Source organism: Mugil cephalus, chromosome 19, assembly GCF_022458985.1.
Source record: "Mugil cephalus isolate CIBA_MC_2020 chromosome 19, CIBA_Mcephalus_1.1, whole genome shotgun sequence".
NCBI classification, from domain to species: Eukaryota; Metazoa; Chordata; class Actinopteri; order Mugiliformes; family Mugilidae; genus Mugil; species Mugil cephalus.
In genome coordinates this window covers 11,335,999-11,362,098 of record NC_061788.1, presented here as the reverse complement: position 1 = coordinate 11,362,098, position 26,100 = coordinate 11,335,999, and the positions used below count along the sequence as shown (strand labels likewise).

General features: G+C 43.8%; 1 protein-coding gene across 1 annotated transcript; it reads left to right on the top strand.

The window, feature by feature from the left end:
• The first annotated feature begins 484 nt into the window (after positions 1-484).
• Positions 485-24,432, top strand: ass1 (argininosuccinate synthase 1). Its single transcript, XM_047570762.1, has 15 exons — positions 485-644; positions 2,506-2,637; positions 3,503-3,571; positions 3,805-3,993; positions 6,833-6,889; positions 6,992-7,066; positions 7,699-7,769; positions 7,888-7,918; positions 12,547-12,637; positions 15,639-15,723; positions 16,279-16,343; positions 18,912-19,043; positions 20,495-20,651; positions 23,909-23,974; positions 24,091-24,432. The coding sequence occupies exons 2-15, from the start codon at positions 2,536-2,538 to the stop codon at positions 24,137-24,139; spliced, it is 1,239 nt and encodes a 412-aa protein (XP_047426718.1). The 5' UTR covers positions 485-644; positions 2,506-2,535; the 3' UTR covers positions 24,140-24,432.
• Positions 24,433-26,100: the final 1,668 nt, after the last annotated feature.

Sequence of the window (26,100 nt, the reverse complement as noted above, 5' to 3'; positions counted from 1 at the left end):
AGAAAATGTTCTGCTTATATGTTGTGTTTTATAAATTAGTTTGAGAAGTGATTTTTTTTTATTAGTATTTAAAAGATATACCTTTCTGTTTTGTAAATATTGATTATAGTGTGAAGTCTTATTTTAGGCTCAAATTTATTTGAGGATTGGTGAAGATATCCATAAATGTTATGTTACTGGCTGTAAAAATCTGGATGAAGGATATTTTATTATTTATTTATCTATTTATTAGATTCATTTTTAAGTGAGCTACACAGCTATACCACCAGCAGGAGCTGAACCTGTGGGTGTGACACCCAAGTTGGACAGTTCTATAGGTCGAGGTCTGACAAAATTACACAACCCACTTCCAAGAAGAAAACATTGTTAATAAAACGCACAAAAAAAGCGCTGGAGCATGACACACATGAGGCCCCCTTCACATCTGTGACCGCCCCTGCATATAGAACTGTCCCTATATGCACCGTGGCCGTGGCGGGTGACGCAACCACTGACTGAATGACGCAACGTGATGGGATGTGTAGTTCAGCCAGTGAACCCAACACGCTTCTGCTTCTGCTCCCGCACTCCTCACCGACCTAGAGCCACGGCACCGCTCACCGATCACTCCTCCCGTCGGTTCAAAGAGAAACCTACCGTTTTTTGTGAGTACAGCCTTCCTTCGTACCTTCATGTTTTACGCGCACGGTTTTTGGAAAGACGCGCAATCACAGCTAAGCGCTTTGATTTCTCACATGGTCACCAGCCGCTTTCAAGTGTCTTGCGTGGTAATGTTACAGTGTTTTCTCTCAAACTGGATGGAGCTAACTTATGCTACACTATAATACTGTATAACCCTTTAACATCTGGGTCGCCTATGAGACAGCAGCAGCTTTTTGGACCCATCAGAGCCGCGTGCACGGTGTGTTTTTTTGTGTTGATTCGTGTATAATTTTTTTAAACAAAACACGCGTCTATCTGTGTTTTTATGTTAATTGGCGTATAATTTATTAAGCTACTAGCTTGTCAACTTGTAGCTCAACGCAATGCCTGTCAACAGTTTTTTTTTTTTTTTGGCCTTGACATTATAAAACATTTATACTTACATTAGGAGTCACTTGTATTTATTTACGTATTAACATAATTTCACCACGTCAAATGAACTACGATTTTGGGAATTCGTGGTGAAGAAATAAATATTCTCAAATATTCTCAGGACCTCGAACGGTGCAGCAAGTTTTTGTGGACATGCCAGTGCAGAATATGGCTTTTGAGGACCGTTTTAATATCACATGTTTTTCAGGAAATAATAGAAAACTCGTTTGATCCAGATCACGGTACATACATTATCAAAAACCGTTGGGCACCAGAGGCACTTTTTTTTTTTAACCCTCATTGAGGCTGATTCATCCAGGTTGTGAATAAACCACGTGTGAAGTTGTCATCATCCCCCTGTGCTTTCAGTTAAAAAAGCTAAAACAAGTTTATCCTGCTAAGTTGGAACATTTAGACACTGAAATGAGCTAATCTGTTAATAGCTGGCATTGCCTTTTCAAGAGTGGGACTGCCATGTGCTGCTGTTGAACAATGTTCCCGGGCTTGTTAGGTTAAGAAAGAAGTTACTACAATTGAATTAGTAACGCATGGAAACAACAAGGAAAACAGAACGAGGAAGGTCATATTTAACAGCGCGTCTGCGTCTGGAAGTACAGTTTTGGTGCTTGGTCAAAACCATTTTGATATTAGAAAAATTAGGATTTGTCATAATTCTGCTCTTTTTATTTGTATTCTGTTACTATTGCCTTTTTATACCTCATAATGGTTTGTTTTATATGTTTGTAGCAGCAGCAGATACAGTCAATGTGCTGGGGGGGTGCAGTATTAGAGTAGTATTGCTGAAACTATTACTAAAGTATCAGTCCTTTTGCATGCATATGCGACTGAAAGGCAATAACGCGCCTAACTGCGTTTGGGAACGAAAGGTGTACTTTGTTTTGCAAGATCGTTATCTCGTATTACAAAGTTTTCCAGCCTTCCATCAACAGGGTCTTGTTTACTACCCAGTTGTGAGCTATAGTTGGGTTGGGTTATAGATGACATAGATTATGGATAGATTGTGCAGCTACTTATTTAATTTAGTAAAGGAAGGATGTTTAATTCTTCATAGTCCAGAGCTGAACAGTGCAAGAGCTGTATTTTTGTAATGTGTGAGATTTATAGTGAATTATAGCTATTTTTATAGAAATCTCTTGCAGACATTACTGTGTGATGTTGGTGCACTTTCATTTGTTCTCATCATGCATCCGATGCGCTATGAAAATACAGCTATTTCCGGATTGGTAGGCTCCTTTTCATCTGCGTTTTCATGACATACGTCCCCCTAATTAATCTGTAGATATATTTTAGTGTATGTGGAAACCTGTGAATAAATATACGTATATAATATCATATAGCAGGAGATCAGCATGCCACAAAGCAAGAATAAGCAAGAACTTGCTTATGTAACTTTCCCTCTCTTTTTCGCAGCTTGTCCATCTGTTGAGACTGATCAGCATCATGTCTAATGGTACAGTGGTTTTGGCCTACAGCGGCGGACTGGACACGTCCTGCATTCTGGTGTGGCTCAAGGAGCAGGGCTATGACGTCATCGCATACTTGGTAAGAGCTTAGGACAAGTGTGTGGCTTAATTTGTCTTTTTCAACAGCTGCTATTGCGTGTTGCCCATTAGACGTCGCACTTTTCAGACAGCCTACGCAATTTATCGTATATCCATTGTTCTCTATAGGCCGTCCTAAAAAAATCTCCCAACCAAAGGTGTTGGCTTCATAATGGCAGTGCAAATCTATCTGGATTTACTGGGGCAACTCGGAACTGCACAGCAGGCAGATTTTCTCATTGTGTAACTTCATTGAATGGTTTTGTGGATCTGTGTGTGTCTGGGGGGAGGTGATCGCCTATGGCGCACTGGTGCGGTGCACGTGCGACGCTTTCAGGCTCTGGCTGTTCAGGGGAGTAAAATACAGATTCAATACATGATCTGGTGCGGTTTTTCATTTAAACTGTGCACTTGTACACAGCACCACAAAGTAGATAGAAATTAGTGACGAGGCTTTTACTTTGTCGTCTAATTAAATATATTTTGTTTAGCTACTATGCAATACACAGCTGGTGGAACACAATGTTTCTTTCTTGTAACAGAAAGCTCTGTTTCCCAGAGGAGATTTCAAGAAAAATGTTCCCCTGCTCAGCTCAGGAAATCAGACGGCTTCTGCATGCCCTCAAGTGGCGTTTATGTTTGGTTTCATCTGTGACGAGCTTGCTGCTTCCTCGAACAGACGTGATCAGAATTACAAGATGGTGGATTGTCAGAATCGGTGCTTGCACGGGCACGCGCCTTTGTGTTCACGCATTTAATTTCACAGAAGCCTTCGGGACCAAAGCAACTGCACATTTGACTTTAGTGTTTTTGTTGAAAATGTTGAATGGCGTCTCTTTGATGTGTGGTTGAACGTGTCACTCCAGGCCAACATTGGACAAGACGAAGACTTTGAAGCTGCCCGTAAGAAGGCGGAAAGCCTCGGTGCAAAGAAGGTGAGAGACAATATGACAATATGATCCTGCTTTCAATGATATATAATCTAATGTCAAACCAAAGCAGCTACAATGCATTTTACTGGATGTCACCAAACTGTGTCCTTAATCACTCTTAAATTGCCTGTCAAATCTCAGACACCAGAGGAAGGAAATGTTCCTTATATATGTCAGTGAAGCTCTGTTTTCCAGTGTCAAAGTCCCGTTTCCCTCCTGTCTGCGTTCCTGTGTAGGTTTACATTGAAGACCTGCGTTCTGAGTTTGTGGAGAACTTCATCTGGCCTGCGGTACAGGCCAACGCTGTCTATGAAGACCGGTACTTGTTGGGCACGTCAATAGCACGTCCTTGCATCGGCCGTCGTCAGGTTGAGATCGCACTCAAGGAGGGGGCGCAGTTCGTCTCCCATGGTGCCACTGGAAAGGTAAATCACAAACACTGATCTGCCACAACATTATGACAGTAAATACCATTTATCAGTGCAGTGTTCTCCTGGGGAATGCTTGGATGTTACTTAGCCATGTGCCAAGACCAGACCAGGCATCGCCACCCCATAGCAATGACACTCACTGATTACAGCAGCCATCCTCAAAAAGTTTAGGAACAACTAAAAAAAAACAAAAAACATGAAGAACAGCACAAGGCCTGGCCTCCAAATTCACTAGATCCAAAGTGATCAAGTATCTGTGAGATGCACTGGAACAAGCCTGATCCATAGAGGCCCCTCCTCTCAACTCTCAACATCCTAAATGCAAACCTATGAACTAGGTCACCAGTCTAAACATTAGACCTTAGGGGTTGAATATTAACCTTTGTTAAACACATTTCAAGTGAAATCCAGTCTCCCTGCAGCCGCCTGTGTTCTCCTGTGTTCAGAAACTGTAGTTTTCCTCTTTTTAGTCGTCTTTCATGTCAGTCTAAAACAGATGTTACCGTTTCTGTTGCCTGCATTTTCCTTCGTCATGCTTGACTCAACCGCTAAACGAAAGGATTCTCGGCTCATCAGATTGTAGTGTGAATATGTCTGTGCACTGCCAGATGCTGGACATTACGAGGGGGCAATGAGGGATTAAAAGCTAAGTTGGTTCTACACCAAATTTATTCTTCACCGTCATCTTGGGTTTTGATTTGTGTGTTTTGTCATCTCTTGTGATTATTGTTTGTCAGAAACGATATAAACCTGTGTACAATTTATGTGTAGAATTGATCACTCTGTCAGAATCCTTTAGCGTAATTGATCAGAATAACTTTAATCAATATAAATTTGCTTTTTGGACAAAAGTTGAGTTGCTCGTAGTTATGCACATAAATGTGCAGTGGCTATTTGAATGAGGGCAGTGTGAGTTTGTGAAGATGGAACTGACCTTATCAGCAAATGAAGATATATGACAGTTGCTTACATTTATTTATTAACCCACAGAAGAATGTTAATAATTTACAGGGGAAATGAAGCAGTCAGTCCAGTAAAACACATTTTATAGACCGAGTTCTGCTCTTATTGAAAATATATAAGGTTAGCATATACAGGAAAAAATACAGCGGCCGTTATGTAGTGGCCGGTTGGTGCGGTTGGTTCACCGTCTACCGTAGCGGTAGACGGTGAAAGAGAAGAGCTTGAGCTTGAGAAAGACGAACAGTTGAAGTGTTTCCATTCAGACGTCATTCACATGTCACATAAGTAAGTGTCCAAAGGGCATTATTTCCTCCAATGAAACACACTGACACTAAACGGGATACAGGTGGGGCCATCTACCAAGTAGGGAGCCAAACTCTGTGCAGGACGGTTGATCCACGTTATTGTTGATGCACAATCATCAAGGCAAGATTCATTCACATTTGGTTAATACTGTATTCTGCCCTACCTCCGCCCATTATTAAGACATTTGGGATGATACACTGCATTTTTTTAAAGCAATCACCATTATGGATTCAGACTTCGGAAATGCTACCTACTGATTGATGAGTTTTTCCCCTTAGAGCTTTCGCTGGAGAGTTGTTTTAGTTAGCTTGTAGATTACATTAATTCACTCAAAAAAGTACAGAAAAAAATATGATCCTTTAGATCCCTGAGGCACAATAACGAATTTTGTCTTTAAATATATGTACCTACAGGACCTCTTCATGGAGTGGTTGTCAATAACAACTTTAAATTACAGCTGTCACATCATGATGTCACATCCTGTTTTTATTCCCGGTAAATAACTAATTAAAATGAAAATTTTCCAAAAAAATTAACTCTTGGATGAACTTCAGAATTATATTAACTACCTAATATGACAGAAACCCGCCCTGGAAAAAGAAACTGACATGTTCTTTAGTGTTTTAGTCTGGTCAGACTCCCGTCTACTAACATGGAGCCCGTGGGACTCATGATCTGTTCTGCAACCAGACCAGACACCGACATGCATTTAGCTCTGGTTTTGGTCTGCATCACATCCTGAGGTCACTCCTGGCTCATCATTTTGTCATTAACTGCGTCGGTCTGCTGTTGATGCTATGTATTACAGTTGCAGTGGCCTACTGTGGCTGAAAACAACGCTAAGTGTGTGTGGTGAGACAATGCTAGTGATCAGAAACTCAAGATGCACGCTGGACGGTTAAATAAAGACATCAACTCATTATGAATCTCTGTAAAGCTGAGGGAACCTGCAGATACCTGGTAATAATATCGTGTAAACTCATCCTTATAACTGACATGGACAGATGGACATTTGATGCATTGTAGCAGGAAAAATCGGCTATTTTATAGCTGATTTATATATTATTTATTAGTTGAATTGAGTCAAACACATTGTGACTACATTTATGATCATTTATATATCTTAAATGATCTGTTTTATTATTTTGTACCATTTGAAGAGTCAAATTATCATGCAATTGAAGTGCAGTGTCCATATTTGGCCTGTAGGTGGAGACAAACACCACATTATATGGTCAGAGCAGATTAGTCGTAAACTTTCTTTGTTTGTTTTGTGTGAGTGTAATTAAGAAAATGTGGCTACCAAGCTATCTTCATAATGAAGAAAGGCAAAGGTACTGGGAAATATAGGAGCAGCCACTCAATCAACAGGCAGGACCCCGTCTCAGCATGACTTGGGAAACATTGCTGAATTGCCAATTAATCAATGAGTCGATCAACAGTAAAATCATTTGCTACCATTTTAATAATTGATATGTGTTGTTCAAAACTGGTTATCTGAATACATCAAATAACAGACACTTGTTTAAACTATTAAACCTCACACATGGTTTGCTCTTTTCAGGGAAATGACCAGATACGATTTGAGCTGACATGCTACGCCCTCTACCCTGAGGTCAAGGTAAGCTGGCTGTGTCATGGTCGTCGGGTAGAAGCCTGTAAAAAATAACGTCTCAGCAGGAGCAGGGACGATTTTCTCACGATCTCGGTTTGTGTTGCTCAGATTATTGCACCGTGGAGGATCCCTGCGTTCTACAATCGCTTCCGGGGAAGAACTGACCTGATGGAATATGCGCAGGTAACGACATCACCAAAAACATATGGGCAGACACGCGTTTGGGATTTGAACAAAATTCTTTACCCTCCAGTGATATTAACATTTTTGACCCCACATTTAAATTAATTACTTCTGTTTGAGAATTTGAGCTACCTGAGTTACATGATTCGGAAACTGTTAACTACCTATTTGCATATTAATTGTCTAATATTTAATAGAATACAGTTCAAATAATGATGATATTTAATTGAACATAAAACCTCACACACACACAATCGAAGGTTGTTTTCCCCAAATCTTATTCAATGGTGGTTCTGACCAGTTTTTCCCACTAGAGGGGGGTCACGATGTTCTCATCAACACCTCTCTTTTGATGAGTTGTGAAGTGCTTGAGAAATCACACAATCGTAAAACACTGAACTGACTTTAGAAATACTTATTTTGGTTCATTTTTTATTCAAAACTTTCTTTATCGACAAGTTTACACTAAAAGTCAAAAGTTTGGACACACCTTCTCATTCACTTCAAAGAGAAGGTGTGTTCAGACTTTCCACTGTTGGTGCACATTATGATTTGAAACCTGTTCTGTGATATTAATCGAAGTTCTTTTTTTCAGTTTGTGACATAAGACTGTTTTCTTTGTCAAACTCCAGAAACATAACATCCCAGTGCCTGTCACTCCTCATGCCCCGTGGAGCATGGACGCCAATCTCATGCACATCAGGTGGGTGGGAGTGGTGTGATGAGCCCTGTTTAGATTTTATTTCAGAATCTCATTTTTACAGTCATAAATAAATAAACACACAGAAAAATCTCCTATTTTTATTTATTTTGTTTTGCAGCTATGAGTCCGGCATCCTAGAGAATCCAAAGGTGAGTCCTACTTGTGATCATTCCTTTGTTGTTGACCCTTCATCTTGTCATGTATTGATCCAGCATAACATATGTTGTGCACAGTGAATCTGTTACAGAGACAGACACTTAACTATTCAGTAAAAAACAAATACAGGTGAAAGCAAATGCACGTCTGATGTAATCTGATGCTGGAGCGAATAGAACAGAGACAAGTTCACGCCAGATTTTACTGTAAGTAATCTCCTTTGACTCAGCTTGAGTGCATTCTGTGTTATGATGTGGGTCACAACACAGTACTCAATAATAACTGCATGAAAAACATCCTGTTATTTAGTACAGTTAAATCCATCACACACTTGAGTGACACAGCGGTGAGCCTGCTCGTCCTGCTGCTGACCAGTGCCAGCACCAACCCGACACAAACACAACTCGCTCTCTCTCACAGCGCCAGGGTGAGACGGAGCTTGATCTCTGCCGGGGTCGGAGGTCAGCGCAGTACATACAGGTTGCCCCCGGTGACCCTCAAAGCTCCCATCCCTTGGTGACTCTGTCTGTGTCTCTGTCTCTGCTCACCCCGGGTCCTCGCCGGGCCCTGGGAAGAGCCTGGGACACACAGACACTGACTTGTCGTCAGCAACGCTTCGACTAATTCCTGATTTCATGGGAGCCTGGGAGGGGGAAGGGTTAGGGCGTTGCGCCCAGCTGGGGCCTCCTGAGTTCCAGCCCCAGCTCCTCGGGACCTCATTGTTCCACTGGTTGCGCCGCCGCAGGCTGCGACGTGGGAGGGGAGCCATTTCACCGTGACACCGTGACACCAAAATGTCACCAGTAACAGTAAAGTACAAAGACAGTGCGCCAGACAGATGAGTCCCCAATGGACGGCGTGTCATACGCAAGGCGAGGGGTCCCGCGCCGCTGAAGTAGAGACGCATGGGCAGAGCCGCTGTAACTCTTACACTGCTACCTCTCACTCTCTTTCTCTGCCCCTTTCCCACCCCATCCACTGCCTCTTTAGCGGTTGTCCTGTGGAGAAATGTTTTGAAAAGAATGAGACGGACCGGCTCAATAGCATAGCGATGTATGATGATGGTATTGTGTAGCTGATTTCATTCACGGGTTTTGCGGTGGACCATTTACTCCAATATTGAATCGATTAATGGCATTAAATACAATGAAATATTTATGGTGCAGAGGTCTAAAGACGTAAAAGGATTTGAATATATTACCCCAAGCACAAAATTATATTTTGAACTTTAAAGGGGCAGTAGAAGTTTAGTGTTTTTTTTTTTTTTTTCAGTGCCTCCACAGCTCCCTGTGGCAACTGGCCGTTTATATGGCAGTAGATCTGTAATTGTGTAATAAGATGAAGTTAAACAAATATTTAGCTCATTAACAATTCTACTTAAAACTGGAAATGAACGCAAATTTAAAAAATCCTCTTCTGCACAGCACCTTGATCGGCTGCTGTCGTCTTAAAGGCGCTTTAAAAATAAAGCTTGAGTTGTAAGTAAAGTAATTTCTCCCCCCAAAAATGCTTTAACCACGATGTCAGATTCTGATCCACCTAGAAGGTCATCTGAAAGAGGTCATCTTGTTCCAAGGATCTCCTCCGCGTATCAGCCCCGCTCTCTCCTCCGGTTACAGCCCTAAAGGCTGAGGCTATTCAGCCGCCCCGACCCCCCCTCACCCCCCCACCTGTGACACAATGGTCCCTCTCTGCTCAACACTGTCAGATTAGGAAATGTCCAAATGGTCGCTCATATGTTCACCTGTAGATAAGAGACGGCAGAGTTCAGGTTACTCCGTGATTAACACTGTATCCTTCCTGATAACCCCTCACAATGTTGCCCATACCACAATAGCCCGGAGACCTTTTTATTTACTCATCTCCATCTGGCAGCATTAACCTATGTGAAGACATGCACGTAGGACAGCTTAATGAATTGAATTGTGTGCCTTCGATAGGTTTAGTTTTTGTTGACATTAGAGTTCGGTATTATTATAATATAAATCAGTGATTAAGCAATTTTTCTAAACTGTTAATTAATTTCAGATCGTAAAGTCTTTCCACTTGTTTTGAGTGTTTCATGCAGTAATAAATCTACAATGTGTTGATTTAAGTCCAAGGATAAGACATGGTAGATTTCACATCAGCTGACTTTTATTATTAAATTCACGTGATTGAAAACCAATCTGCTCACGTATCCTCCGCTCTCTTCGTCACTCCGCACATGAGCGGTCAGAGCCCGCCCTGAGGCGGCCCGACACTCGTCCCGAGTCATTAAAACATCACCTCTGTCTTAATCGCAGCCCCTGTCAGTGAGTTTCCCCGGGCCCACTTTGTTCTTTGATCGGGGAGCCGACGGGGCCACCGCTCGCGTCGACCAGGGGTAGAGGAGCGAAACGCAGAGCCTCCGCTCGCATGGAGGAAATGAAACCTTGTTTTTCTGCTGGCCGCACAGCTTGCAGGAAAGATGGATGGTCAGAGGACTGCCTGTAGGGGTAGGAAGTGGGCTTGTAGGTGTGTGTATACATGTGAATGTGTGCTTTGAAGCAGAGAGGTCAGCGTTTGTCATGTGCCTTCGCTGCCCTCGGGTCTGAATGGCTTGACCTGTAATACTTAGCAAACACTCATCACAGCCTCATTGAATCTTTGCCTTGTCTGAGAGCTGCCTCTTATCATCGTTAGATTCAGCTGAGAGTCTAACATCAACCAAAACATCCTGGGTGTTAAGAGTATAAATATCTTCTCAGAACATCACGTTTATTGTTTTATTCTCGGCTAAATTTGCCACTTTCTTTGCATTTTAAAGAGCACGACGGTCTTGAAACGTGGTGATTTAAGCATCTCTCCCAAAGATGTTTCTACCATCCTCTTCTGTTCAGCTTTCCGTTCTCTTCCTCCCCCTCTCGGTGCCGCCACCTCGGGCCTCCCTTTGGCCCTTTTTTTTTGGCTCTGATTGAAAACCAATGAGGCAACTAATAAGTGGAAAGATAGAAATTTACTTGCTTTAAGTTCATGCGTCAGCCTTCTCCTTTGCCTCACGGGCCACGTTTAGCACAACAATATCGCCGAAGCAAAGGCTGCCAAAGGAGCTGCTCTGTGCTACATGATGGTGCGCTTCACGCCCCATTTCCCACCAATACCCTCCGCCCCCCCGCCTTCTCTATCTCTACCTTTGCCTCTCTTTCAGGGCCACGGCTTTGGGACAGGTCCACCTGCAGGGGGTTTGAATTGAAATGCATTGATCTCTCGCTCGCTGGAAACAACCCAATTCTCTTATGTTTCTTTTTTTTCTTTTTTTGAAAGAAAAAAATCTTTGTATCCAATAGCTTTTAACTTTAGCCTTTATACTGAAATTGTATATATAATATAAACATTTCTAATTGTTCCTGTGGCTTTTATTTAAGCCGCTCATTTAGCTATTTACGGCAAGCTGTAAATTCAAAATACATTTCTGCAAAGCTAGTTTAAATAGAAAAATATATATATATATAATATACAATGTGGTAACAGATAAATACTTTTCCTATAGGTCAGTAACCAACTATTGTTTGAGCTAATGGCTTTCATGTACTACACTGTTGTATTTGAAGGATGAAAAAGACATAACAAAAAAAAAAAAAAAAAATTCATTCCGTCTTTCCCCCCTCAACGCATCAAAAGGCTTTTTAGGGGAGTCATTTTGTCCCTCTCCTTTTCGCTCTCATTTGGCATCTTTCAGGGCACTGAGGCAGAAAATAAAGGAGAGGGAGACGAGCGCCTTCCCGGTCAATTTTGATGTTTAGTTAAAAGGAAGGAAAGTGATTGCGCTGCTCGTTTTCTCCTCACTGACAGGCGGCGAGCGGATGCCGATTAGTTATTGTATGATGATTTAGAGTCTGGTAAAGCTTTCCATTTAAATGCACCCAGTAGTTATTTTGCATAGCCCCCCTGCAATTTGCCTCAGCTCAGGAGACATTGGCCATCGTCTTGTCCTAATGCTGTGTAATTGTTGGAGGGGGCGCATCGCCGGGCGGACGCGTCGGACCGCCACGCTCCTTTAGGTCCCTGCCGTGACTTACTGAAATCGCTCCCATCAGCTGGAAGGAGAAAAAAAAAAAAACTACAAATGTCTGTCACCCTGGATAACTTCAGGGGATTTAAGGCTTTGCTGGGTGATGCACATTTAGGAAAATAAATCGGAAGAGAAACATCGCTCAGGAAATCTGAGACTTGCGGGTGTTCAGATGGGTTCTGTCACAGCATCAGGTGACTCCTCGAGTGCTCGCTATTCTTCAGGATGCGAGTCATTTCTTCCCCTTGCCCTTTCCCACTACATCCCAGCCTTCCCCCTGCGGTGAAGGGCCACACAAGGAAAATGAAACCAAATCGAGGAGAAAAATGGAACATTGATTTTTTCTTTCTTTTCTTTTTGTCTTCGCCGAACTCCCCGATGTTGTTCTCCAGGTTTCTCCTCTTTCACGCATCATTCGCTCCCTTCTTCGGCGACACCTTGTCCTTTATCGCCGCGCACAATAGCCGTCGGTACCGCTCTTTGATGAGGTCTCGGAAGGTCTCCGGGCATTCGCCAAGGGGGTGTGTGGGGGTGGGGGGATAAAGATAAAGTGAAGAGACAGTGAGTGTGATTTTGTGTGTTTTTCAGAGCCACGCTCCCGCCGACCTTTACCTGATGACCAAGAACCCCGAAGATTCTCCCAGCGTCCCGGATGTGCTGGAGATAGAGTTCAGAAATGGTTTGTGAGCTCACAACACGCGTCACCTGTTGACATAATCCCATAAAAGCAAACATGTGAAATGTTTTTAATGGAAGCTCAGAACTTTCATGCTACATTTCAGCAGTAAGAGTCACTGTTCTTATTACTTAACATGGATGGTCGTAGCCACAGGGCTCCAGCCTCGACCCTGTCCCGCCTGCACTTTATGACCATTTCTGACCACCCAGACTTATCCCTAACCCCTCACAGCATTACTTGGTCCAAAGCTGCTATGTTTGGCCTGGGGGCACACACACACACACACACACACACACACACACACACACACACACACACACACACGTGCGCGCACACACACAGGCCGGAAGCATTAACTCCAGCTAATACACCGAGCCCTGAGGGGCCAGAGAAACGCTCATTAGATATATCGCCACAAGCACCGGGCTGAATGGTAGAAAGTGTCACATGTTTGCGCAGAGGGAAAATGGCAGGACGCATGTCGGCCCGAGGCAAACGGCACAGATGTCCCTTCAGCTCACAAGTGGAAGTGCAAGAACATCAATCGGCCCGGGAGACAGTAGCTCCTCTGACTGCGTGCGGTTGACGGGAAGCTTTATGAGCCTTAATCTTAATTTAAGGAGGGTTCAAAAGTTTGATGGGATTTTTTTTTTTTTTTTTTCATCACTAAAGCTTCCAAAAAGCATTTCTTAAAAGTGGCACCCCCTATTGAATACGGATCTGAAATAAAACAGTGCTCCGATCTCGCTTTACCAGTTCCCTTAAGAAAATGTTTAACTGTGGAAACAAGCAGGATGGTCATTTCAGCCGCACAGGAGATGTGCTTTTGTGAAATGGTGATGCACCGGTTAAGGCCCAGTCTGGTTTGGCGGGTTCTTTGCAGGCCCGCGCTCCCGTTTTCACACATATTCTCCGTGCTTTTATTGAGCGCCCTATGACAAAAGCTGTTTTAGTTGTCCACACAAAGGCCCGAACCTACTCCTCCCTCTGAGCACAAGATCAGCACAAGAATGTTTCATTTCAGTCCCCCTCCCACCTTTTCATCCCTGCCTTTTCTCACCAAAGTTTTCTCACTGATTAAAAAAGAATATTAAACGACAGGAACCTTTTCCCCCCGTCAAACGCTCTGCTCCCCATTCCTTTTTTTTTTTTTTTCAAGAGAGAGAGAAAAAAAATCATCCCTCCCTCCTTTCACGCCAAAGAAGTGAGGAAGAAAAAAAGGGAAAGAGAGGAAAAATGTAAAGCAGTAATTTTTCCTACAACTGTGTCTGCGCTCCTATTGTCTGCACTGTTAGGCTGCAAAAAAAGTGAAGAAAAGGAGCAGAAAAAGACCCCTCGGAGGATGATAGAACACGGGGAGAGCGAAGAAAAACGGAGCGCAGCCGCGAAAGGCCAGCCCCTACACTCCCACGTTCAGACACTTACTTAATTTATTTGAACTTTTAATCTAATTATTGGATATCTTTTAGGGAGGGGAGGGGGGAGGAGTTAAGAATGCACCATCACTACTGCCCTCTCCTGCGCAGGGAGGTACTTCTTCTTCTTCTCCTCCTTCTCTCTCCATGGGAGCCACGGTGATTCCCGCGATATGAGAATGGGCCGTCAACAAAGCCCTTGTCTAAAAAAATTAGCCCCTCGCACGGCGTTTCCTACGAAGGCTTTGTAAACGCCGGCTGAAAGGCGACCGAGAGGGCTGCTCTTCTCTCCAAAGCCGCTTGACAGATGCAGGCTAACGCATGTGTAGGACTCATCGCTTGGGTGGTGGAGAGTCACTGCAGAGGATTTTTCTTTTCCTCCTTGTTGTGTTGTTAGGTTCCCTTCTCACACACACACACACACACTCCTTTTCAACCATGTCTTTCACCTCTTGGCCTGTGTTGCTCACTGAAGGCCACCAATAAGCAGGTCGGTGACAGTGATTGATGTGCGCTCGGTTTAAGTGGCTGTGGAGAGGAAGCGTGCGGGTGTCGCTTAAAGAGAAAACGTGCTGGTGAGAGTAGTGCGAGTGAGGGATCTGCAGGTGTTTTTGTCTCCCACCCATGCGCACGAACGCACTCAGCGGCGCGCGCACACACACACAAAAAAATATCAGCACTAAAAGAGAATATGGTAACAAAGCTGCGTGTGTAATTGAATTAGGTGAAGGCCTGCCCACGATTTCACAGCCTTCACGCGAGGAGAGCCTTTGAATTTATTAGCCCTTCTCACCATCTCCCTTTGTGGGAGTTTCTCACTTTTAAAACGGGGACTATCGATTTGGCCGACTGAGATAATGATTCGTCTGCAGATTTTATCGACCCCGAGCCGTTTTTGTTTTTGACGGTGAAGTTTTTGCTCTTTGTGGGCAATGATAGCTTTTCTAATCTCGCTAAAAAATTGTTTTACTCTCTCAAGGAACAATGTCTCAACGGGAAATGTGAAGTGTGATTTAATTTAACAGCAAGCAGCAGTCATTAGCTGCGTTTCCAATACACTTTTGTTGCAAAATAAAAGCGATGTTTCTGAAATTTCAATAAAGTAATTGGGCTTTGTATATATTTCAGTTGAAAGTCTCGTCTCGCGATGTCCCGTAATTCTCTTTAATCCTCATCATAGAGACTTTACTTAGATGAAGATGGACTTCAGATGAATTGGTCACATGATCCCCTGCGTCATCTCCACCGATGTGGAAAAAGTGTTTCCAATGCACTTTCGCGATACACTTTTATATTGATACATCTGAAAAAACACCTCATGAGAGCATAAACGTGTTTTAGCGACATTTGAGAGGCTTTTTCGAAATGTGGGTGTTTCCATTACCAGTTTTTTTATTGCCATATTTATGTTTTTCTAGTGGTAACGAAAACGCAGCAACTGTTTCTTGTCCCAAAGTAATTTAAACGATTAGTCCTGCGATGGATTTATTTGATTGTCGACCCTTTGCTTTTTCATTTATAATTTAAATTCACATACCTGAAAGACAGAGTTATGTGACTCCTTATGATGTCATTTGTTTTTCTAGGAGTTCCTGTCAAGGTGACACATTTGAAGGAAGGCAAATCAAAAGACACCCCTCTGGATATCTTCTCGTACCTCAACGAGATTGGGTAAGAATTCTCTTGTACGAATGTGAAAAGCGCGTTAATGAATGAACTTGGCTTGTGGCTGAGGGGCAGCACCTCTGGAATGAACTGCTGAGTTTGCGTCAAATTTTTTCCTTCGTTTCTCTCATCGCTCTCGCTGGCGTCTTTGCTCTTTAAAAGTCTGCGGTGATCACTTGGACGCATTGCACAGATAAAAAGAAAGAAATTATTTATACAACATACAAGTGTATGTGATATTAAATAGGTTTGCTTTGTTGCTTTGCATACAGTTTAATGAGCTGCACATGGAATAGGCTGCACAATGACACCTACCTTCCCAAAAGCATCTTCAGATGGTGGAAGAAATTTAATGATGTTTAAAAAGAAGCTGTACTTAAAGACTCACAACACACACTGCCTCATTTTATTAAACTCCCACCTGTACCTGCTCGCACTCCTTCTTATTGAGCTGCCATGAAAATCGTCCACTTAATCGTAAAGGCTTCTTACGTGAGCTAAGCTAGTTTGTTTTGGAGTGAACGTATGGGTGTGTCAAATGAACCCGTATTTGTCTTCCAGAGGAAAGCACGGAGTGGGTCGGATTGACATCGTCGAGAACCGCTTCATTGGCATGAAGTCCCGAGGTGAGGATTTAATTGTCGTGTTTGTTGTGTGCGTCCGCGTTATGACATTTTCTCTATTTGTGCCACATTACTCTGACAGGCTCCTTCACTTACTCAGACAATGATACGCGCCATCAATGCGGTGTGACGATTATATTTCCACTTACTCCGAAACGCCCCTCAATATATTAATTTTTCCTCCCGTTCAAAAGCCTTTTCCTTTCAGTATCCAGGGCTTTCATGCAATTTGCAGTTATTTTACATGAGTGCTTTAAGTGTCACAACCGCTGTTCTGCCGCCGCCGAAAGTGGGCTGGGAGGCAAACACGCTCTCCTCAAGAGAAATGTTTTCCTCCGGTTCACCTGGAAAGTCGCTTCCATTTACTTATGCGCGCATACGGAGAAAACACACACACACACACACACACTGCGCACGATATAAAGGTGCACATGCTCCGGTGGATACACATGGCCGATCGCGAATCCGCGCACGTAGTCACACGGGGGATGTTTTTGTCTCTTTATCTTTGGCATCAACAGGCAACTTGAAAAGCTCCTTTGTCGGATCTCTATGTGTTACTGCGGCAAAGCAAGGCCAGTGAGCCGTCGTGGCCTTAAATGACACACACACACACACACACTTTCTCTTCCCCTCCCCACAACCGCATGCGCTATGATTGTCAAATTGACTGGCCAGCGGACTGCGGCTGTGGCACAACTTGGCAGGTAGAAATTGGAAAATGGGAAGCCCACTTTTCTCTCCCCTCGGCTGAACAAAAGATCAAAGCCGTTTCCTCCATGGAAGTAATAGGAAGAGGTGGAGCACGAGGTGCCCGAGTGGTTGAATAACTGCCGCAGAGTGGACGCGTTGGTCTCCTCTGGAATGACAGTTGCGTTAGCACAATAGACGATGGGAGGGACGGAACGGGGACATGTCATACTTATTTGTGTTGGGTCATATTTATTTGTGCGGGGTCAGGTGGGCGGAGGTGGGGGGGGGGGATTTAAATGGTTTGTCAAGGATGTTGTCAGCGGGCTACAAAACAACTCAGCGCGCGTGTGCGCCAGACTAGCATTTCCCACCTGTCACGGCGCTGTCAGACCTCGGACCCGCGCGCCGGTGATGGCCTCAGTGGAGGCGCATCTGTCAGAAGCAGTCGGAAATGGCCTCATCTTTTTTTTGATGGTCGCATCATGTCAGGCTGCTTGTCACGCTGCATGAAATAGCGGCCGTAAAAATAGTTATGAAAAGCATTCTTAATGTGTTTACTTGTTTATTTTTTCAGGTATTTACAGAAATGTCCCGCAGTTCGCTATGAAACGGGTTTTCTTTCCATCTTAAGATGCTTATTGGTTTTGATTTACATGTGTTGCCTGTTTATGCCGAACTAACGGTTTAGCCAAAAGGTCAAAGGGGACGAGCTTTGAGAAGAAGAATGAATTCCTGTCCCGAATCCCTGCAGGCCTGTAGCATGGTTAGCATACCTGCAGAAACTGAATAAAAGATTAAACCCGCCAAGGGTTTTGTCGCTTTAAGCTAACTGCCACCGTTGGAGCTTAACCAGATACCGTTTCATTGTTTTCTCCTCTCCGCTAAGCTAGCTCTCTTCTGGAGCACTTAACCCAAGTTGTCTTGGAGGGCAGTTTTAACTTATCTATCTGATAGAGCCGGCGGAAATGTTCTTACGAGCCCTCCGTGGCCCCGGATCAACGAAATGCCACGAGCCGTTCGAGCCGCTGTGGAAACCTTTTGAGGTTTCAGACAATTAGCGGCGTCACTAAGCTCTGCATTTGCCCAGCAGCGCAAAGTAAATGCCGCTCCATTTTCAGCTCAGGACCAGCGCCGTTTCAGTGTTTGGGGTTGTAGAGATTTGAGCGCTGCTCGCCAGATTGGAAGAGATTAAATAACGTTCATCTGTCAGATCTCCGGGAAGAGTTTTTGGAGTTTTAACCACGTCTCGCATATTGTGAAATTCGGCATTGTGATTGCACAAATCAGACAAAAAGTGTGACTATCACTCGAGCTGACAGACGATGCGAGGAACCATGTATTGGATGAGAAACCGCGCCGCTCACCAGATTTCAGCCCTTACACGAACGGCTGTGGTTGCTAAAGCTCCGTTTTTCTATTGTCAGACGTTTCTCGCAGCATTTCCCCTGCCCTCCTTTTGTTTTAGCTGACATTTAAGTGACAGCTTCATTTCTCCTGTCATCTACCTCATCTTTTTTTTTTCCTCCCCCGCCCCGCCCCTCCCTCCGTGTCCAGAGGGGGTAAATTGCAGGGTAGGCAGAGCCCTGGACCAGACTCCAGGCTGGCAGGGGCCTCCTACCCTGTCATTTACCCAGGACAGACTCATCCAGGTTTTGTGAGCACCGTGAAGACCTGTCTGTCAGACGGCTGATGGCTAATAGAGCTGTTTGCTAGTACTTACTTCAGACAAACAGGACCTGTAGTTTATATGCTTTTGAATGGCCTCTGAAGATGTTGTCGACTATGTGAAGTCTCTCAAGCCCCGCTTAAAATAGCAGTTGTTGTGGTTTATTAACAGGAAATATTAACTCATTCTGTTTTTTTTTTGATGTTTGTCAGGGATATATGAAACCCCAGGAGGCACAATCCTGTTGAATGCCCATTTAGACATCGAGACCTTCACCATGGACAAAGAGGTGCGCAGGATCAAACAGGGACTCGGTATCAAGTTCTCTGAGCTGGTCTACAACGGTAAGCGCCCAAAATACATAATCTCAATTAGACTGTTTGTCAAGCAGTTTATGTACGAGAGGCGCAAACATGCGCATGTTTGGATGCGTGTGCGAAGCTCCTCTTGGCTCAGGTGTCTTAATCCTCCCTTCTGCTCGGTCTCCAGTCCCCTGCACTTTCATCCACATAATAGGATCAGTGCCATTACAGACTGACGACTAGGCCGCTTCAGTTATACCCTCCAGAGACAGGAAGGAAACACACACACACACACACACACACATAAAGGTGCTACTTCAGGAGCTGGGCAGAGATTAAACCCATTGTGGGTTTAAATCATTAATAACTCTGTAGATAACAGACGTCTGCTAGTGAGGCTTATGTTAACAATCCAACAATCTGTACTGTTTTGGTTCGTGGCTCTATTTACACAAACCGTTCTTCACGAGAGAAGTTGCAGCAATCTGTCGTAGTCCAGTACCTGATAAAAGAAATAAGTTTAATAAGAAATAAGTAAATTTTTTTTTTTTTTTTACAAGTATTATTAAATATTAAAAGTAAAAAACATAATTTATTAAGAAAAATGGTCGTATTTGTTTTTATATTAGGCTAGATAATTTTAGTGAACTGAGAATCAAAATGATATTCCTGTAATCTCACCCAACGACCACCTTAAAGAGAGACTGCCAGCGACGAGCAGGCCTGTGTGCGACTGTCATTTTCGACGCCTCGTGTCAATCCGGGAGGGAATTAAAGCGGGCGAAAAAGATTGCGTCTTTGAAAACGGCCAGACGATGAGGTGGAGGTCAGCCGCTGATGAGGAGAGGACCCCTGCTGAGTGAGGCGTGCCTGACCTTTGTACATATAGACACGTCCCTCTCCCATCTGTCTCAGAGGCTGATGGTCCAGGTCAGAAAAAAAAAATGGGCTGCACAAACTTCACCTGGAACAGAAATGAGACCAAAGCATCTTATAAAAGATGGAACTGTGGGTCCCAGGCAGACGGAGGACTGGGAGGAAACCAGGAACATATTTCATTGTTCAGTCCTGTGTATTATATTTGCAGTTGTTCCGTTAATAACATTTATAATAGGAATTGTTCAAAGGTTTTAGGCCCTTAAAATGTTTAACATCATTTAGCTGCAGAGCAACCTCAAGAATATAACCGGTTTCATAAACTGTAATAAAAGGAGACAGAAGGATTGGAAAGAGATATCCCAGATTGTTGGCTTAACAGTCAGGTACATTGAAAAACTACAGGTAGGTACATTGTTCAAGGCAAAGTATACGTACAAAAATAAGACTCGAAAAACTCTTCAGTCTTCTTGCAGATATTTATATAAATAGGAGGAGATACGTATATAAAACTAGCACGTATTTATTCGCCAGATAAAAGCATTAAATTGGAGTTCTGGTTGTGTCTGCATCTCTGTTTTTTTAAACAAATCTTTACTTGCATACTTTCATTACAGGTTTCTGGTACAGCCCCGAGTGCGATTTTGTGCGCCACTGCATAGCCAAGTCCCAGGAGAACGTCGAAGGCAAAGTACAGCTGTCTGTCTTCAAGGGTCAGGTCTACATCCTGGGCCGAGAGTCACCCAAGTCCCTGTACAACGAGGAGCTTGTCAGGTAAGCAGAGGGCAGCAGAATAAAAGTGTTTGTGTGTGTGTGGTTGTATAACAGACGTGTGTCGGTGGATCAAAGCGTGCGCTTGTTCTGACTGGACAGCTGTGTGCGACTGGGCACAGTATAGTGCAGCTATTCCACATGTTCACCAGTCGGCCCGCCGTTGGGTCAGCTCGCCCGAGTTCTCCGATGACCCTCCACATCAGCACACTGAACCGACCCTGCCTCACAAAGACATCAGAGAAGTGTCAACCTCAGTTCCTGCAGGGCAGCCCCCAACCCCAACCCCACCACCCCCCCCTGGCCTCTTAGCTGCGGTAACAGTGGGTTTGTTCAGGAGGCTGACCCCCCGTGCCCTCTGGGCAGGCTCAGCGCTGACCAAAGTAAAAACCCCTCCATATGGCTCTCCATCTCCACTTCAGTCACACACACTCCAGTTGTACCCTAGAGTCAGAGAGTTAATGGTGTTTTCAGCCAGAGGAGAGAGGTGATTTCACTGGGCTTTTAAGAGGGAAGTACCGGGGTGTCATGCTAGTTAAGCGGGTCAGGAAGAGGGAGACAAAAAAACATGCCGCACACAGTCAGCCATTCAGCTCCGTGGACTGTGCTGGCGAGCGAAACATCCAGTTAGAAATCAATACGACGAGTGTATTTCATTCTATGAGAGAGAAAGAGCTGAAAGGAGATTAAACTGTACTCAGACCATGTTCAGTTCATCTCAGTTTTAAACCCAGAATATTGTTATTTGTTCTGTTTTCAGTTACATTTACAGTCGTCCTCTAAATAAATTACATCACTCAAGTCTTTCAACCGGCCACTGGCTGAAAAACTTTCACTGATGAAGGATCGTGTTCTGATTTCAACACTTTGTTTTGTAGAGACATTTCTTGCCTGGGAGGACACATCTGTGTGGCAGAGTGTTGTGTTGCAGAATCACAAAGTCCTCGGGGCCTCTGACAGATGGGCCTGGTAGTAACTCATAAAGAGACTCATTAGAAACATCCCAGGAAAAAAAAACACATGTCTCAAATTCAAGGCGAATTTACGCACGGAGACATTTGTACTTGTGCTCTCGACAGTCTGGCTCACTCTGTAATGACGCCACCCAAACACTAGACGGCGCTGTGTTTTACTTTCGACTAGTTTCAACAATGGCGACTGAAACTTTGGCTGAGTCATACAAATATTTTTATCTCCAAACCTCATTTGCATCATTGACACACCGACACAAATATAAACTCTATTGTAATTTATCAGATACGCACATACAATGTTTTCGGCTATGACACGTTGTCCGTCATCAGCTTTAACCACTCGTCAAAGATGGGTTTTACTTGACTCTTCCAAGTCCAACTTTTTGTTCGGACATAACTGGTGGTAGAAGAAACCTGTCTGCTAGTAAACACAGCCTGGGGAGTTTCTGGCAGTGGTTTATCCAACCATCCTCCAATGCACTTGATCGCTTGCTTCCATAGAGAAGAAACATATGAACAGTCCCTCAGTAAATGAAGGAAAGTACCTACATCCTTTTGACACCTCCACCAAAAACAATAGTTATATGAGACCTTAGATTTCAACTTTCTTTAGTCTAATTGATTCTTCATTGGCCTTTTTATTGATCAACCAGAGGGTTCCTACCTCCTCATCAAGTCCCAGCATGTCCCAGCATCCTCTGTTACTGTGACTAGGGTCGACAAACAATGCATGGATCTATTCCACTGAACACGTGTACAGTCAACAAGTCTAATTACATAGGAAGACGTGGCATCCATGTATGTGAAAAGACTAGATGCAAACGTTTGCTTGTCTCCCCTATGCTTAACTCTAGACTTTATTATATTATAGTTTTCAACCCTTTTCTACGGCTGTTGTTTGTCTAACCTAGCAACAGTAACATAGGACTTCTTGTGGAAGACCCATCAGAGGACTAAAATGTTCCTACAAACAAAACTGTTAAACGCACTTCAGCTTCTCATACCGCAAAATATGTAACACGGCTACTTAACAATACCTTTCAGTAGGTGGTACGGGCTTGTGATATCAGTAGGTTGAAGCATTGTTATAGAATATTTTATTTATTTTTTTGATGAAAGCTCTTTCGTGGATTATCTTAACTTCAACAGTGCCATTGACATGCACATGTACCTGACAGCGATACACCTACAGGCAGCCGTCTTACACATTTATTGAAAACCTGCCACAATGGCGCGCACACACACACACACACACACACAACAGATTAGGCATGAAACCCCCCGCTGACATCCTGTTGGCTCTCCACGGGCAACAGTAAACGCCGTCATTAACACAGTGGTAATACAGCCCGTCACCGCACCCTTCTGAGACTGAAATGTCACCCTGCTCGCTCTCCACTGGCTCCGCTCTCAATTAGACTGCAGGGTTTCTTGAAGGAACACACAACCACATGCTTGCACACACACATACACACGCATGAAAGTGCCATATTCTTTGTAGCCACTCACTCATAATGGTCTTCAGGTGCCGGGTAGGGAGCCTTGTATTGAGAGTTGATGACTTAGTTGTCGGCCTTTCTTTTTATAGTGTTTATCCTATCATTTGTTGGCAATTTCCTCTTTTGCTAAGTGCTTTTGAAGAATGAGTGCAAGCTGTACATTGAGAGATGGGGGTGTCACAGGGAGGAGAGGACTCGGTAAGGGAGTGTATTAAACACGGCAGGTAGAAACTGCTGTAATTACGCGGCGCAGGGGCGCTCTTTGTGCGACGCGCTAAGAAGAGAAGTCCGTACAAGAAGCAGCCCCTCAACAACACAAGACAGCAAGTTATAGATTTACTACTTTTTCGGGGGACGCGGGTAAACCGGAAGACAAACACCAGATTACGAAATCGTCTCGACACTTAGCTCACAGCTGATATGATGGGATTGTACTTTAAACGGGCTTCGTCCGCCTTTTGTGTGTTTGTGTACGCGGCCGTGTTTTCATTCTCCTCTATTGATTCCGCGTCATTCGGGACAATCTGCGCTTAAGAAGAGCGTTCAAAGGAAAATCGATGAGAGCGTTATTTCAAGAGAGCAGATTATCAATGATCCAGTTATTCCAGTAGATGAAAAGGCTCTCTTGTGTTTGCCACAACGTCTCCAAACAATTTAATCAGTTTGTTCCCACAGTGTCCTTCAACTTTTCCCTTTAGTTCTCAGTTGTTCTCAGTATTTTCCTACAACCTCATATTCGAAGATCCTGTGCCTGTCGCCTCACCTGCCCCTTTTCTTTTCGCTCCAGCATGGACGTGCAGGGCGACTACAACCCGTGTGATGCCTCCGGATTCATCAGGATTAACGCAGTCAGGTTAGCGCCCCTTGAACCCCTTGACGATGCGAATGAACAATTGTTAAGTGACGTACAAAATGTTACGTTAATCCCACCTACGCATAGTTATTACCCTTGTTATTCTCTCCGTACAGGTTAAGGGAGCACCACCGTGTGCAGGGTTTCTCCAGCACCAAGAAGTGATTGATGCAGTGAACCATCTTCCTCTCTTATCTCCCTGCTTCGCTGTGTCTTCAACGGGAATAGATTTAAACTTTGTGCCTCCATTGTAGCTTTGCCTTATTGTCTATTCTAGTTAACTGTATTTGAATCAGGGTGTCGAAGCGTTTCACATTTAATATCGAGACAAGGAAACTCAATCAAGTTTACATAGAATCTTAAAATATAATGTGTTTTGTAGTAGTAATCTCATTCTCAGAATCAGCTGGTAAAAATTAGTAATTGTTTGTAATAGAAATAAAAAGGAGTGAATTGTGTATTTTTCCTTTTTTCTTTTCATAATTGGGCGTCCATCATCAGCTTCCATGGAAGCCCTATTGTGATGACCATCAAATGCAGCTAGTGTGAATGTATTGGCAGACAGCCTATTTATTAATGCCTGCCTGTTTAACTCGCCGGCCTGAGGACTCTGTATCACATTTACAATATGCAGATAAGAGCGGGAGCCTCGCCGAAGCTTCGCGCAGGCCCAAGTGAACGCGGCGTCTCGCTGATAGCAGCTGGAGTGGAAGTGATGAGGCCATTTCTGAGCTCAAATGGCACAAGTCAGATGGAAGGAAAAGCAATTGGCCGCATATGTATATTTTCCCTGCACGGCGTGGGGTCCCCGCGCTCAGGAGAACAGAGGAAAGAGGCAGAAGCATTTGAAAGACAAAGAGGGAGCGCTGTGTGATTTATTTTTTACCTTCACCTTTTGCAAAAGCACAAGCACAAGGCTGCAAACGTGTTGTTAACGTGGAGAACACACAAAAATAACCATGGAGGGTTATGCGGGGTTGGATGTGGCAACATATCCAGTCTCATACTCTATTTAAATAGTCCTCAAATATGAAGAAGAAGATAAATAAATAAAGTCGGCATTAGACTAGGGTTAAGGATGAGCACCATGGAGAGGGAACTGATTTTTCACACCTGCTTAAAAAAAAAAAATTTCCTCAAGTAAAGTCACTTGAAAGTCACTTGTTTGAAAATTTTCAAAATTAAAAAACCCCATCGCCATTAAATGCACCTTCCAATAAAGAGTCCATATGAACGACCCTCTCATGTGATATTCACAACCCCAATTTACATTTAAAGGCAGCAACACGTACTCAAATACCCAAAAGTGACAGTGGCCAAGATGCATTGTGGGCATTGTATGCCCTTTTTTTTTTTGGTAGAAAGATTTTAAAAATGCATGGTTAAAAAAATGCTATCGCTGGTTCTGCTGCCTCACCCTTAATCCTTGCATTATACTGGCATAATCAAAAAGAGAGTGCTAATGGCAAACAAGCAAGAGACACGTGATGCCATCTGTTTTCACTTCGCTCATAATCCTTCGGCTAAGTCGTCAAGTAGACACCCAGCTTGGTAATTAAAGTAAAAATTGTGTTTTTATTAAACGCAGCATAAAAGAAAATTCCCAAATGCTGACAGCAAACGTTACTCTGTCATTTAAGTCATGTTCGGTGATGAATGTCAATAATAATTTGAAGTGGTTTTCCCGAACTCTTAAAAAGACTGAGTGGGTCGTCCCTCATGGAAAGTTACCGCCGCCTCATTCAGATTTACTCCTATTTCGCCGTTTCTATCCCCAGTCCCCACCACTGAAAGGTTTGAGCCCTGCATCCGAGCGCCGGGTACAGGGTGGGCCCCGTGATCGAGTCCACAGGCGCAGGAGACCCCCCGCCAGGTCTAATGGGCAATGAGGAGCCCTCGGACCCTTTCAGTCCCGCAAGAGCCCCTCAGCCCCCGCTCAATTACACGGCAGGCGTCTCAGTCTTTGCCTGGTCAATTACCAGCAAGCCCCTGCATTTACTGTCGTGCACACACAGGTTGCAGGATAATCAGTGTCCAAAATTGCCCGGTTAGAATGAAGGGATGGATGGAGAGGTATTCAGATTAGTCAGTCAAGCTGAAGGAGAGGCACGAGGGACGGGGACAGC